This window comes from Leopardus geoffroyi, chromosome A2, assembly GCF_018350155.1.
Source record: "Leopardus geoffroyi isolate Oge1 chromosome A2, O.geoffroyi_Oge1_pat1.0, whole genome shotgun sequence".
NCBI classification, from domain to species: domain Eukaryota; kingdom Metazoa; phylum Chordata; class Mammalia; order Carnivora; family Felidae; genus Leopardus; species Leopardus geoffroyi.
Genome location: NC_059331.1, coordinates 13,002,617 through 13,018,115, shown reverse-complemented (window position 1 = coordinate 13,018,115; position 15,499 = coordinate 13,002,617). Strand labels below are relative to the sequence as shown.

At 49.2% G+C, this 15,499-nt stretch overlaps 1 protein-coding gene across 5 annotated transcripts in view; it reads right to left on the bottom strand.

Moving 5' to 3' along the window:
- Positions 1–13,656, bottom strand: part of SLC27A1 (solute carrier family 27 member 1) — a 32,500-nt gene extending 18,844 nt beyond the window's left edge. For 3 of the 5 annotated variants that reach the window (XM_045492503.1, XM_045492506.1, XM_045492507.1), the window contains exons 1-2: positions 13,452–13,656; positions 11,794–11,961 (exon numbers count right to left, since the gene is read on the bottom strand). In XM_045492503.1, coding sequence (XP_045348459.1) covers positions 11,794–11,960 — 167 coding nt within the window. In that variant the 5' untranslated portion in view covers position 11,961; positions 13,452–13,656. Of the gene's footprint in view, positions 1–11,793; positions 12,521–13,451 lie in introns of those variants that run through there. The other 2 variants (XM_045492504.1, XM_045492505.1) reach the window with 2 other exon arrangements.
- Between the last annotated feature and the right edge of the window lie 1,843 nt (positions 13,657–15,499).

The window sequence follows — 15,499 nt, the reverse complement described above, 5'->3', positions numbered from 1 at the left end:
CCAACTGAGCCACCCAGGAGCCCCTACAAAGCCTATTTAATAAAGTGTTGAATATCTCACATAATTAACTGAATACCGTACTGCAAGCGAAAACCAGAAGGGCTGAATGGGTACAGAACGCCTGTACGGGTCGTTTACCCTCGTGATCGTGCGGCTGACTGGGAGCGGCGGCTCACTGCTGGTGGCCAGGATCAGGACAGAGTCTCATACTGCCTGTCAGGAGTCTGGGAAAAAGATCCAAATTCCACATTCAAAGTACAGCTTCTACGGAACGCACATCACGTTTGCATCATCGTTAAGTCAAAAAATTCTAAGTCAAACCACTGGAAGCCAGGGAGTGTCTGTCCCGTATCCCATGATGAGCCCCCAACCTTCGTCTCCTCTGCATGGTTTCCCGCAAAGCACCCTTGGCCGGGTGACCCCATCATGAAGCTCGCAGTTGAAAAGACACCCCCCCCCCCATATGCCCATGCCAAGAGCTTCTAACCAGATTTACAACCAAGGATTATCGGACCCCTGGGGATTTCCTCTACTAGGGATGACGGAAACTAAAGGAAACAAAGGGGCGCCTGAGTGGCTCAGTTGGTTGAGCGATTGACTTTGGCTCAGGCCACGATCTCATGGTTCATGGGTTCGAGCCCCACGTCGGGCTCTGTGTTGACAGCTTGGAGCCTGCTTCGGATTCTGTGTCTCCCTCCTCTCTCTGCCCCTCCCCTGCTTGTGCTCCATCTCTCTCTCTCTCTCTCTCTCTCTCTCTCTCTCTCTCTCTCTCAAATAAATAAATAAATAAATAAATGTTAAAAAGATTTCAAAAAAATAAAATAAACAAAAAAGGAAAGTTTTGAGGAAATAGAGGTTGTGCAAAGAGAAAACAAAACTAATAAAGTCAGTGATATTCTCGGAGATGTAAGAAAACATGCATGCATGAAACAAGAATGAGATGCTATTTAAAAAGCTTTCAGGGGCGCCTGGGTGGCTCAGTCGGTTAAGTGTCCGACTTCGGCTCAGGTCATGATCTCGCGGTCCGTGAGTTCGAGCCCCGCGTCGGGCTCTGTGGTGACAGCTCAGAGCCTGGAGCCTATTTCAGATTCTGTGTCTCCCCTCTCTCTACCCGTCCCCTGTTCACTCTCTGTGTCTCTCTGTCTCTCAATAATAAATAAACATTAAAAAAAAAATTATTAAAAAAAAAAAAAGCTTTAGGGAATGAAAAAAAAATCCTGGAAAATTACAACGTGAGGGCACCACAGAATGCACAGCACACAGAGTAAACCCTAAGGGAAAAAAAGAGCTTTAGCTAATAAAAACGTGTCAAAAGGTTTCTATAGTTTTCAGGGTATACATTTTTCATCTCTTTGCTCAGGTTTATTCCTAGGTATTTTATGGGTTTTGGTGCAATTGTAAAGGGGACCAGTTCCTTGATTTCTCTTTCTGCTGCTTCATTCTTGGTGTCTAGAAATGCATCGGATTTCTGTGTACTGATTTATATCCTGTGACTTTGCAAATTCATGTGTCAGTTCTAGCAGTGTTTTGGTGGAGTCTTTGGGTTTTCCCCATAGAGTACTCCTTGCTGATTTGGATACATTTTATTTCTTTGTGTTGTCTGACTGCTGAAGCTAGGGCTTCCAACACTATGTTGAATAACACTGGGGAGAGCGGACCCCCTTCTCGTGTTCCTGACCTTAGGCGGAAAGCTCTCAGTTTTTCACCGTCGAGCATGATATTAGCTGTGAGTCTTTCATATATGGCCTTTAGTAATCTTGAGGTATGATCCTTCTATCCCTACTTTCTTGAGGGTGTTTTATCAAGAAAGGATGCTGTATTTTGTCAAATGCTTTCTCTGCATCTATAGAGAGGATCATATGGTTCTAATCTTCTCTTTCACTAATGTGATGTATCACATTGATTGATTTGCAGATATTGAACCACCCTTGCAGCCCCGGAATAAATCCCACTTGATCATGGTGAATAATTCTTTCAGTGTATTTTTGGATCCGGTTGGCTAGTATCTTGTTGAGAATACACTGAAAACTATAGAAAGCTTTCGAAAGAAACTGAAGAATTCACGGAAAAACATTCCATGCTCGTGGATCGTAAGAACAAATATTGTTAAAATGTCAATACAATCCAAAGCATATGCAATGCAAACCCTATCACAATAACACCAACATTCTTCACAGAGCTAGAGTAAACAATCCTAAAATTTGTATGGAGCCAGAAAGACTCTGAATAGCCAAAACAATCCTGAAAAAGAAAATCAAGGCTGGAGGCCATCACAATTCAGGACTTCAAGCTGTATTATAAAGCTGTAATCATCAAGACAGTATGGTCCTGGCACAAACACAGACACATAGATCAATGGAACAGAATAGAGAACCCAGAAACGGACCCACAAATGTATGGCCAACTAATCTTTGACGAAGCAGGAAAGAATATCCAATGGAAAAAAGACAGTCTCTTCAGCAAATGGTGTTGGGGAAAAAGACAGCAACATGCGGAACAATGAACCTGGACCACTTTTTTACACCATACACAAAAATAAACTCAAACTGGATGAAAGACTAAACATAAGATAGGAAACTATCAAAATCCTAGAGGCGAAAGCAGGCAAAAACCTCTTTGACCTCAGCCACAGCAACTTCTTACTTGACATGTCTCCAGAGGCAAGGGTAACAAAAGCAAAAATGAGCTATTGGGCCCTCATTAAGATAAAAACCCTCTGCACAGCGAAGGAAACAATCAGCAAAATTCAAAGGCAACAGACGGAATGGGAGAAGATATTTGCAAATGACATTATCAGATAAAGGGTTAGTGTCCAAAATCTACAAAGAATTTATCAAACTCAACACCCAAAAAACAAATCACCCAGTGAAGAAATGGGCAAAAGACATGAATAGACACTTTTCCAAAGAAGACATCCAGATGGCTAACAGACACATGAAAAGATGTTCAACATCACCCATCATCAGGGAAATACAAATCAAAACCACAATGAGATACCACCTCACACCTGTCAGAATGGCTCACATTAACAACTCAGGCAACAACAGGTGTTGGTGAGGATGCAGAGAAAGAGGAATGCAAACTGGTGCAGCCACTCTGGAAAACAGTATGGAGGTTCCTCAAAAAATTACAAATAGAACTATCCTATGACCCAGCAATTGCACTACTAGATATTTATCCAAAGGATACAGGAGTGCAGATTCAAAGGGGCACATGCACCCCAATGTTTATAGCAGCACTATTCACAATAGCCAAATCATGGAAAGAGCCCAAATGTCCATCAACTGATGAACAGATAAAGATGCGGGGTATCTATATATATATATATATATACATATATATATATATATATATATACACACACACACACACATATGGAATATTACTTGGTGATCAAAAATAATGAAATCTTGGGGCGCCTGGGTGGCTCAGTCGGTTGAGCGTCTGACTTCAGCTCAGGTCATGATCTCACACTCCGAGAGTTCGAGCCCCGCGTCGGGCTCTGGGCTGACAGCTCAGAGCCTGGAGCCTGTTTCAGATTCTGTGTCTCCCTCTCTCTCTGCCCCTCCCCTGCTCATACTCTGTCTCTCTCTGTCTCAAAAATAAATAAACACATTAAAAAAAAAAAAAAAAGAATGAAATCTTGCCATTTGCAATAACGTGGATGGAACTAGAGTGTATTATGCTAAGCGAAATAAGTCAGCCAGAGAAAGACAAATATCATATGATTTCACTCATATGTGGAATTTAAGATACAAAACAGATGAACATCAGAAAATGGAAGCAAAAATAATACAAAAACAGAGAGGGATACAAACAATAAGAGAACAAACTGAGGGTTGTTGGTGGGGTGGTGGGTGAGGGGATTGGCTAAATGGACGAGGGGCATTAAGGAGGACACTTGATAACATGTACACTGGGTGTTATATGTAACTGATGAATCACTGAATTCTATTCCTGAAACCATTATTACACTGTATATTAACTAACTTGGATTTAAATTTTAAAAAATAAATAAGTAAAAATAAAAATGTATCAATATTGGTTCATCAATTGTAACAGGTATACTACACTAACACGAGATCTTTTTTTTTTTTTTTTCTTAACGTTTATTTATTTTTGAGACAGAGAGAGACAGGGCATGAACGGGGGAGGGTCAGAGAGAGGGAGACACAGAATCTGAAATAGGCTCCAGGCTCTGAGCTGTCGGCACAGAGCCCGACGCGGGGCTCGAACTCACGGACCTCGAGATCATGACCTGAGCCGAAGTCGGCCGCTTAACCGACTGAGCCACCCAGGCGCCCCACACAAGATCTTAATAATAGGGAAACTGTGGGGAATGGGAAGGGGATATATGGGAACTCTACGTACTCTGTGATCAATTTTTCTGTAAACTTAAAACTGATAATAAAAAAATGAAGTCTATAAAAAATTAAAAATAAAGCCTATGAATTTAAACAAATAATGATCATAATAAAAAATTTTAAACTTGCAGGCATAAGTCAAATATTAACAGAAAGATTAGAAGGTGTATTTGAAGAACTATCATAGAAAGTAGGATAAAAAGATGGAGATGGCAAATTAAAAAAAAAAAAAAGAAAGAAAGAAAGAAAAGAAAATTAGAGAACCAGCCCAGAATATCCAACATAATATGTATTCAACAAATAATTATCAAGCCAAATGCTTTTCCAGGTACTAAATAACAGGTGTTCCAAGAAGAACAAAAGAAATAAAAGTGAGTAAATCATCAGTACCATTTAAGAAAACTTCCTTGCCATGAAGCTAAACAACAGACCATACAATGGATGGAAATAGCTCACCATCTTGAAAAGATCCCACAAACTTCCAGAAAGAAAAACAGATCCCTATAAAAGATCAGGAATTAGGAGGGTTTCAGACTTCTCAACAATAATTATGTGAGAAGAAATGCCTTCAATACTGAAGGAAAATTATTTCCAACCTAGAAGTTTAAACCGAGACCATCAATCAAGTGTGAGGGTGGAAATAAAAATGTTTTCATACATAAAGGGTCTCAAAAAATTAACTTCTCAACCACATGTCTCCCAAAGCTAATAAGAAGGTGCTCCACCAAATCAAAGGAGTAAACCAAAGAAGAAAACCACCAGGGACCCAGGAAACAGTGCATCTAACCCAAGACAGACGTAATGCCAATCCTTAGGAAGGTGGCTAGAATCAAGATTGGAATGACCGCTATTCACCAGGTGCAAAGAGTCAGTAGCCCAGCCTGGACAAATTGGAGGCTAGAAGAGAGACTTCTCCAAAAAAGGGGAAACTGAAAGCCCATCTTACGCTATAAAAGTCATGAGAGAAGACAGACACAACTGTCATTTGGTCTTGAAGTATAGATGAATGCAAAGAAAACTAACAAATACAAAGGCAAGTAATAACCCCCCCCAAAACACATAAAGGTTGTTAAGAAATAAAAAAGGATCATAGTATACTAGTGGCTCAACTAAGAACACTGTTACCATCAAAACAACGTAAATATTGATTACTTACCTGGCCAAATTATGAGTCAATCCTCATTACTCACAGATTTCTTAACTGCAAATTTGCCTGCTCACTAAATTTATTTGTATCCCCAAAAATCAATATTCATATTCCTTTCACAACCATTTGAGGACACACACAGAGTGGCAAAAAAACAACAACAAACAAACGTGCTGCCAATGTGCACATTCCCAGGATAGTTCAACAAGACAGCACTCTGCCTTTTTGTTTCAGCTCATATTGTAAATAAGCATCCTTTTGGACGTCTATTTAGTGCCACATTTTTTTTTTTTTTTTGCATTTTTGTCCTTTCTTTGGTGATTTTGAAGCTTAAAATGGCTCCCAGGAATAACGCTAAAGTGCTAGCTAGTGTTCCTAAGTGCAAGAAGGCTGAGATGTGCCTTACTTAGATAAGTTTTGCTCGGACATGAGTTATAATGCTGTTGGCCATCAGTTCACTGGTAATGAATCAGGAACATATATATGTATATATACATATATATATACACACACACACACACACACACACACACATATATATCTTTTTAATGTTTATTTATTTTTGAGAGAGAGACAGAGACAGAGTACAAGTGGGGGAGGGGCAAATAGAGAGGGAAACACAGAATCTGAAGCAGGCTGCAGACTCCAAGCTGTCAGCACAGACCCCAATGTGGGGCTCAAACACACGAACCACGAGATAGGGACCTGAGTCGAAGTCAGTCGCTTAACCAACTAAGCCACCGAAGAGACCCAAGAATGAATATATATATATATATATATATATATATATATATATATATGTATTTTTTTTAATGCTTTATTTATTTTTGAGAGAGAGATGTAGAGCATGAGTGGTGGAGGGGCAGAGAGAGACAGACAGACACAAAATCTGAAGCAGGTTCCAGGCTCTGAGCTGTCAGCACAGAGCCCGACGCGGGGCTCGAACCCACAAACTGTGAGATCATGACCTGAGCCGAAGTCGGCCGCTCAACCGAGCCACCCCGGTGCCCCAAGAATATATATTTTTAAAAAAGGAATATAGGGGTGCCTGGCTGGCTCAGTCAGTAGCACATGTGACTCTTGATCTCGGGATCATGAGTTCAAGCCCCATGTTGGGCCCAGAGCTTACTTCAAAGCAAACAAAAAGAGATGGGCATTGAGGAGAGCACTCGCTGGGATCAGCACTGGGTGTTGTATGGAAGCCACTGAATTATATTAAAAAAATAAAAAATAAATAAAAAGAACTTCTATAAAATGAGGTGTCTTTAAATAGAATAAACATAAAACAAGATCATGTATTGATTGGTTGATAAAAATGTCGTGACAGGAGGTTTGCAGAAACCTAACCCAGTATTTCCTCTAGGAATGATAGCTCAGTATTTGTTGATTCAATGTTTGCAGTGGCTTTATGAGGTAGAGGGCTGAGAATCTTTCATCTGGAAGCTTGCATGACTTTCATAAAAGTAAAAATGACAAGTAAAAATGGAAAGAAAGTGCCAGTTAAGAAATATGACGGAGAATGTGTGGCCACCTGTGGGCACGGACGGCAGGAAGGTCTGTGCAGATTCTGTAACTATATCTTGGGAAAGAGACAGAAGACGCCCTCTCTGGTCAGATCCTGATATCCCACCCGTTCGGTAATAAGTAGACTAGCTGAGGTGAGCAGCCTCGGCATTTATTGAGCACCTACTATGTGCCGGGCGCTGTGTGAACTTTATGGCCACCCTCTGAAGCAGAGTCCTAAAATTCCCATGTGACAGATGACGGGATGAGGCGGGTGCTCAGAGAGGTGCATTAACATGCCCGAGGTCACACAGCAAGTCAGGGCAGAAGCCCAGAACCAGGACCCCCACCAGGGTCCCTCTGCTCCTCCTGAGGCCCAACAAAGCATTGATAAAGCATTCGCCACATATGCCCATGCTGCACACAAGAGGTGCTCAATTCATGCTTCTTGAGGGAGAGACATTACATAAGGACTATTTTTACAGATAAAGGAACTGGGACTCAGAGGGCAACTTTCCATGGGCCAGCAAGGGGCAGAGCTGAGGTCCACCCTGGCTCTGGCCATCAAGCTCCCAACCATCCACTTACACAGCCACCAAGCCCCCCCTCCCCCCACCAGCCGACAGCAACCAGCACCAACGCATCTGAGTACCGACCGGGTACCCAGCTCTCCTCTAAGAGCTTCCCGTGAGTGAACTTGACAGAGCACCCCAAGAACCCCAGAAGCTGGTATTATTTTTATAGCCATGGGGAAAGGACCTTCAGCAAGGCTGGGAACCACAGGAAGCAGCCCCTGCAAGGAGGCCCCCCCCACCCCCACCCCATCCACCGGTGATATTGCAAGAAACAGGAATTGAGGCTATAGCCGGTCACGATCAGGTTACATGAGCATCTGGGATGGGCCCAGCTCTCACCGCCTGTCCCGTCCTGCCCTCGCCCCCGTCCTTTCCGGAGTACACCCACGTGGGGAGACAGGAGACTCCAGTGCTCAGCTCCAGCCACATGCCTGGGCTGCCCCGGCCTGGCAGCAGCCCAAGCCACCCCCACCCTGGGGACAAAGAAGCCACTGTGCGCCTCTGGGCCCTTCCTGAATGAGACTTCTTCTCATCCTTCTGTTCCTTCTGCCCCCTCATGTTTTCACCCTGAGCTCCAGGACACCCGGGCAGAAAGAAACCAACAAGAATAAATGTGATCAGATTTCACGCCGCGAATACAGGATACAGAACGAGGTGGGAGGACTGGAGTCGGGTGCTTACAGATTTTCTGAACCCTGGGTCTAAAGGCAGCTCCCCCACCACAGCACAGGGGTTAAGAACATGAACTCCAGTGCCCTGCCCTCCTTGCCTGTGCATTCCCGGGTAAGGGACCTCGTCTCTCCGTGCCTGTAAATGGGGTTAGTGGGCATCCCTTTTTTTTTTTTTTTTAAGGTTGTATTTATTTATTTTGAGACAGTGAGAGAACGTGAGCAGGAGAGGGGCAGAGAGACAGAGACAGAGAATCCCCAGCAGGGTCCGCACTGTCAGCACACAGCCCGGACATGGGGCTCAAACCCATGAACCATGAGATCATGACCTGAGCGGAGATCAAGAGTCGGACATTTAGGGGGCACCTGGGTGGCTCAGTCAGTTGGACACCTGGCTCTTGGTTTGGGTTCAGGTCATGATCTCACCGTTTCGTGGGTTTGGGCACCACCCTGGGCTCCATGCTGACGGTACGAAACCTGCTGGGGATCCTCTGTCTCTCCTCTCTCTCTCTCTGCCCCTCCCCGACTCATGCTATCTCTGTCCCTCTCAAAATCCATCAATAAATTAAAAAAAAAAAAAAAAAAAGAGTTGGACACTTAACCGACTGAGCCACCCAGGCGCCCCCTTTTTTAAGTTAATTATGTTTTTGAGAGAGAGAGAAAGAGCGCGAAGGTAGGAGGGGCAGAGGCGGGGGTGGAGAGAGAGAATACCAAGCAGGCTCTAAGTTGTCAATACAGAGCCCGACGTGGGGCTCGATCCCACGAACTGCGAGATCATGACCTGAGCAGAAACCAAGGGTCGGAAACTCAACCTTCTGAGCCACCCAGGCGCCCTTCCTTCTTTATAGGACTGTGAGAACACAAGGCCTGGTCCACGGAAAGGGCCATACAAGCTGTGTTAGTTAGCTATTGCTGTGACAAACTGCCTCCAAAATTACCAGCTGGAAACATTTATTATCACACGTTTTCTGAAGGCCAGGAAGCCAGGAATAGCTTAGCTGTGTGGTTCGAGTGTCTTATGAGGCCACAATCAAGGTACTGGCTGGCGCTGAGGTCATCTCAAGGTTTCACTGGGAGAGAGTCTACTTCCAAGTTCACTCACGTGGGCCTCTCCCCAGGACTGCCTTGCATAACAGCAGCCAGCTTTTTCCAGAGGGAATGATCTGAGAGAGCACCACAGTCATGCATATTACAAACCTCGGATGTAACAGCCCATTTCTTTTGCTGTATTCTGTTCATTAGAAGCAAGTCTCTAGATCCAGCCCACTCTCAAAGCAGGGGGGATCATAGGAGAATGTGAAGACCAGGATGTTGGGCCATCTCGGAGGCTGCCTCCGAGTAGACCCAGCTCCTGCCCCATCCCCAGGGGGGACAGCCAGGCACAGACACTCTGGCTCAATGAGGCAGAGCTGGGGCCTGTGCGAGCCCAAGGGGGTAGGGAAAGGCGTGCCAGCCAGCAAACACATCTTGTGCTCCTGCGATGTGCCGCCCCATGTGGAGGCCAGGGCCACAGTGACACTAAGACCAACACAGCCTCCATTGTGTCCCCACAGGGCCCGCCGTCTAGTGGGGGGAAAGAGACTCAAGAATTAAAAGGCGCTAAACCAGACACACAAGATCATTACAAACGATGAATGTCGCTAGCGGTTACAAGTCAAGCTTTAGAGCCACACTGCCTGGGTTCAAATCCTGTCCCCACTACTCCCCCCGACCTGGGCGAGCGACCAAACCTTGCTGTGCCTCAGTTTGCTCGTCCGTAAGGTGGGGACAAGAGAGTACCCACACCATAGGGCTGTTGGGAGGGCTTCAAGAAGTCATGTTTAGCATGGTGCCTGGCATGGAGTGGGCGCTCAGCAAATACTGGCCATCCTGCCAAGGAGCAACAAGGTTGGAGAGTGTACAGAGACACAGGGTCAGGAGAGGGCTCTCTAAGATGACATTTAAGCTATGGCATGATGACAATGAATAGCAAGGAAGAGTGACCCAGGCAGAGGGAGCAGCAAGAACAAAGGCCCTGGGGCCGAGCATGTTTAGGAACAGCAAGGCCAGTGTAGCTGGAAGAGTGACAAAGGAAAGGAGAAGAGGTTGTGGACACAGTCAGGAACCTCAGGTGGTGTCGATTCTAAGGGCAACAAGGAACCGTGGGAAGGTGTTGAGTAGGAAAATTCTGCAAAGGGTCCCGAGGGAGGCAACATCATAAGGCATCACCAGGCAAGAGGAGGTCCAGCGTGTGCCAGGCAGAGGGAACATCCTGAGCCTGACAAGGCAAGTTGATATGAGGGCCAGATGACACGATAGAGGTGGGGAGTGGCGAGTGGGCAGATCCCAGGATAGGTCACAGTGTCCAGCTGGAGGTTGAGTCTTTTTCCTGCAGAGGATGGGGGTCGTGGAGGGTAGGTGAACAGAGTGCATGCTCAGATGTGCATGTCAGAAAGACCAAGGCAGAGGCAGGGGCCAGCGCCCGGAGAGGAAAGGACCGGTGCTGGGAGGTTCAGAACCAGTCAACTGGCAGTGGAACTTTCCCCAGCTGCACACCATCCCTGCTGCTCACGGAGCCTGTTTCTTCACCCTTAATGGGTCAGTCCCCCCACCTCCCTGAAAGGATCAGCCTCGCAGCCACAGCAGGTGCTCAGGCATTCCCATGTGGGGACTGTTACCAAGATTTGCTCGGATGGGAATCCCCCACGACACCTATTCCCCCCCACCCAGGAAGACCCCCCCAACAGCTTCTTCAAGCAAGCCCCTCAGAGACACCCCAGAGACCTTCTTCCAGGGATACCTGCCTAGGACACCAAAATCCCCTTGGGTGAGGTCACAGTCTCCAGAGAGTCCCCAAACAAATCTGGAAATACACAGCAACCTCTCCACAAACCCTGAACCCCCCAAATCCTGCACAGACTCCAAACTCTCAAAGAGCGCTCCTGCCACAGAGAAACCGGTAAATTCTCCCGTGGAGACACACACCCTTCAGGAACCCTAAAAGTCCCTTACAGGTACCCCAAAAGGCCCCGTCATCCATCACACCCGAGAAAGCCCTAAGTAAACCCAAAGTGTCTTGGCAGCCCCCAGAGACCACTGGGTCACCACTGTGGGACCCTAGGGACCTACCAGAATCCCTGAAGAGCCCCGAGAGGCCTGTCACAGTCACCAAGTCTCCACAGAGACCCCCAAATACCCAGGGCCTCCCAATCAGCCTCAGCTCTCTGAAACCCCAACCAGCTCCCCCAAAGATCTCCAAGTTACCTTCCAGTCCCCTGAAGTCTCCAAAGCAGCCCCTAGAAGCCTGAAACCTACTCATCTCCCTCCAGAGACCCTCAAACTGTCCCCTGCAGCTCCCCTCAGTGACCCCCTACCCGGCACTCTTTCAGGTCCCGGCCCCGCCCCTAACCCCGCCCTCATCTAAGCCTCGCCCCCCCCGTATCCAAAACCCCTCTCCCCAAGCCCTCAGGAACCCCCCACGCCGCCGCTGCAACCTCCACCTCTGACCACCCCCGGGACGCGCAGCCGGCGGGGGACCAGGCCCCGAATGCACTCACAAGAGGTCCCGCCTCGCGGTCTTGCAGACGATACGCAGGAAACGCCAGCCGCCGCCGCCCACGTACACGCCGAGCGCCGCCGCTGCGCTCCAGGTCCACGGCAGCCCCAGCAGCCACAGCAGCACCAGCGAGACCACGGAAGCCGAACCTGCACCCGGAGCCCGCATCCTGGGGAGGCGGAGAGCGCTGAGGCCGCGGGCCGCTGGGGCCCCGCCCCACAGCCAACGGGGCTCCGCCCCCCGGCCCCGGCTCCGCCTCTTCGGGGAGCCCAGGCCACCGCCTTCGGGTTGGGCCCCGCCCTCCTGCCTAGAAGAGGCCGTGTTCCGGACAGGCTCCGCCCCTGGATCAGGGCCCCGCCCCTATCCCATGTTGGATACAGGCCTCCTGGTTCCTAACCCTCCTCAGGCTTCTTTGCCAATCATTATTACAGGCCACGCCCTCAGGCGCAGCTCTTCCCCTCCGTCAGTCACTATCAAGCCCTGCCCCACGTCTTGACCTAGAGGCTGGACTCTGAACCCAAGCTCCACCCTCACGACCTGGCTCCAAGCATGGGCTCCACCTCTTCCCTACCACAGACCCAGTCCCTTCCCCGTAACTTGACCAGCTCTTCCCCATGCCTTGACCTAGCCGTTGTCTTCAGTTACAGGATCTTCCCCGTTCCCAAGCCTGTCCAGCCAACAGGTCATGAGCTTTCCCCCGATGTCCCGCTTCTACCCTTCCTCTGCCACCCATTGGCCCCGCCCCCAGTTAACGACCTGATCCCGCCCACAAACGCATACCACGCCCATTCCACGCTAGGCCCCTCCCCTAGCCCCGGGCTTCGCCCGCCCCCTATCCCAGGCACAGGTTCCACCCCTGGCCGCTGGCTCCTCCCTCGAGCTTTACCCCAATCGTCACCCTCCGGGCCCCACACTGGCCCACCTAGCGCGCTAGGCCCCTCCCCACCTGCCAGCCCAGGCCCGCCCCAAGGCCCTCTTCTGACTTGTCTAGCGCCGGAGCTCCTCAGCCGCTTAGCCAAGGCCCGCCTCTTTCCGGAGGCCACGACCATAGAGAGAGGCCCCGGGCCAGAGAGACGACGGCCAACGAGACCCCAGGGCTAGAACGGCCCAGAGACGGCCGCAGCTGTCTTCAAGACAACCAAACTGCCCTCCCTCCGCCCGCCCCCGCGCGGCGTTTAGAAAGCACGTGCTCCCGCAGCCTTGGGGCGTGGCTTCGGGTTGAGCTTTAGATGGCACACGGTTTCCTACCTCTGGGCACCAGAAAATCCCAGTTCACACTCAGGGCCTGTGTGTACTGGATTCTTGCCCCAGTTTGTCCTATATCCAAGCACCATAGCCTCTTGGGTCTTAAATGCACATTCCGGGGACCTGAAGAGTCCTAAACTCACAGCCTAGGACCCTCAGAAGGTTCTAAACCCCATCTGTCTTAATGATCCATTTCAAGGACCCAACTAATCCCAAACCTATATCGCAAAATCTCGTCAGTTAAATCTCTTTAACACCCCAAGAGCCCAGGGAGGGCAAAATCCACACACCAGGGTCCCCACACCCTCCCGTACCCAAGGTCCTAAATGCCCACCAGAGACCCAAAAGCCCTCCTCCCGATCAGGCACGGGCTAGCGCCCGCCTGACTGCCCACCACCCTGGTCCCTGGCTGACCTGGAGCGGCTCACAGACCCTCAGTCTTGGCCGGTTCCCCGTGGGTTCCCAGAAGCTCAGGCGGGGACGATGAGGCCAAGACAGAGAACTCCAAACCTAGCCCGAGAAGGTGGGTACTCCAGACCCTCTGTTTCTGCAGACTCCTGGTCCCTGTTCTGCCTGCGCTATGCCCATGTAGGCCACTGCCTTGGATCCCTCCCTCCAAGCTCCCCCTCCTCTGCCCCCCTGCCCACCCCACCCCTGCTTGTTTTCGGCCTTGCTTTGGCCGACCTTCCCAGCGCTCTCCTTGGGAGGCAGCCAGGGCCGGCTTCCAGCGCCATTTGGAGGACAGGGCTGGGCAGGCTCCCACCCCTCCCACGTGCTACCATTGGTGCCTGCGGCTGCCCAGGGTGGGTGGAATGGGGGGCAAGGAGGCAGATCAAGAGGACAGGCCCAGAGCCAGCCACTGGTCTGCTACTTCCTTGGGCAGGGATCCGCAGTCAGCAGTGACCGGTAACTACAGCTGCACTCTTATCCTGCCAGGTAGCACTTTTGTGATCACCCCATTTTACAGGCCAAGAAACTGAGGACTGGAGCTGTCACACTAGCTAGAGTTGGGAGTCATTCATTCATTCACAAACGTGGCCTGGAGGCTTGTGCTTCCTCCTCTCCCTCTTCCTCCCCTTTTCTCCTTCCTTCGACCCAGATTCCTTCATTTTTCCCCACTTCCTCCCTCTCACCTCCTCTTCATCTCCCTCTTCAGATTTCTTCCTCCCCTCCCCCTTTCCTCCACTCTCCCCCTTCTTTGCTCCTCCCCCGCCCCACTTCCTTCCCTTTCTCTTCTGTTCTATCCCTCTCCTCCCTGCCCCTCCTCTTACCTCCTCCCCTGCCCTCCTGGCTTCCCTCCTCCTCCCCCCTCCTCTTCCTCTTTCTTCCTCTCCCCGTTCCTCCTCTTCTCCATCTTACAGAGTTTACTGAGACCTGACTAAATAGTGCCCCAGACAAGCAATCTCTCCCAAGTGTGCCCACAGCTCCTGGAGATACTCTTATGGGTCCTCAGGCTGAAATCCCCAAATCCAAAAGGCTCTGGAAACCCAACTTTTTTCTTCAGGCCAGAACTGCCAGAACTCCAGATGTAGGTGTAGGCGAATAGGGCGAGAGGTTCCCGAAAAAAGAAAGACAAGGCTTTGGGATGCCTGGGTGGCTCAGTCAGATGAGCGTCCGACTTTGGCTCAGGTCATGATCTCACAGTCTGTGAGTTCAAGCCCCGCATACGCTCTGTGCTGACAGCTTGGAGCCTGGAGCCTGCTTCAGATGCTGTGTCTCCCTCTCTCTCTGCCTCTCCCCTGCTCATGCTCTGTCTCTCTCTCTCTCAAAAATAAATAAAAACATTAAGAAAAAGAAAGACAAGCCGTAACTTTCTTAACATAAGAGAAGTCATTTTAGGTCCCCAGCCACTTTGTGAAATGCCCAACCACATTTCTTGCAGAACATCCTGGGATCTGTTAAAATCACAAGACCCCCATAGTTAACGATTTTAAAGGAACAAAAGGAATTAAAAACAGCCACTACCCGGCCAGGGGAGAACCTCACCACATCAGAGACAATACATTGGTGGTAAAAACTCCCGCTGCTGTTTCAGAGGGAAAGATGGACCCACCACACTCTTGAATCTTTGCAGGGTTTAAACCCCTGGAACACTCAAACAGTGATGACTTTTGCCCCACTTCTCTACAGCGCTCTCCTTTGCCAAGCCCCTTCATGAATATGCATGTACCCTTAGTTTCAAACTTCCCCAATTTTGTTGTCTAGGGGAGGGCGGGGACAGTGCTTTGGGAGAAGCACTCAGTGGTCTCCCTACTTGTTGCAAATAAAACCCTTCCTTTTCCCACTCTTGGCTTGGTTGTCTTTCAGCTGGACACCCACCAGGAGGAGAACCCAGTTTCCGGTTACAGAGGGACCACCTCCCCCTGTGCTGACCCAGTCTGCTGTCACTGCTTTCAGTGGTCAATTATTCCTTTGTATCCCTGTTTATCCCTTATGTATCCCTTTGCTTAAGGGCTGTCCCG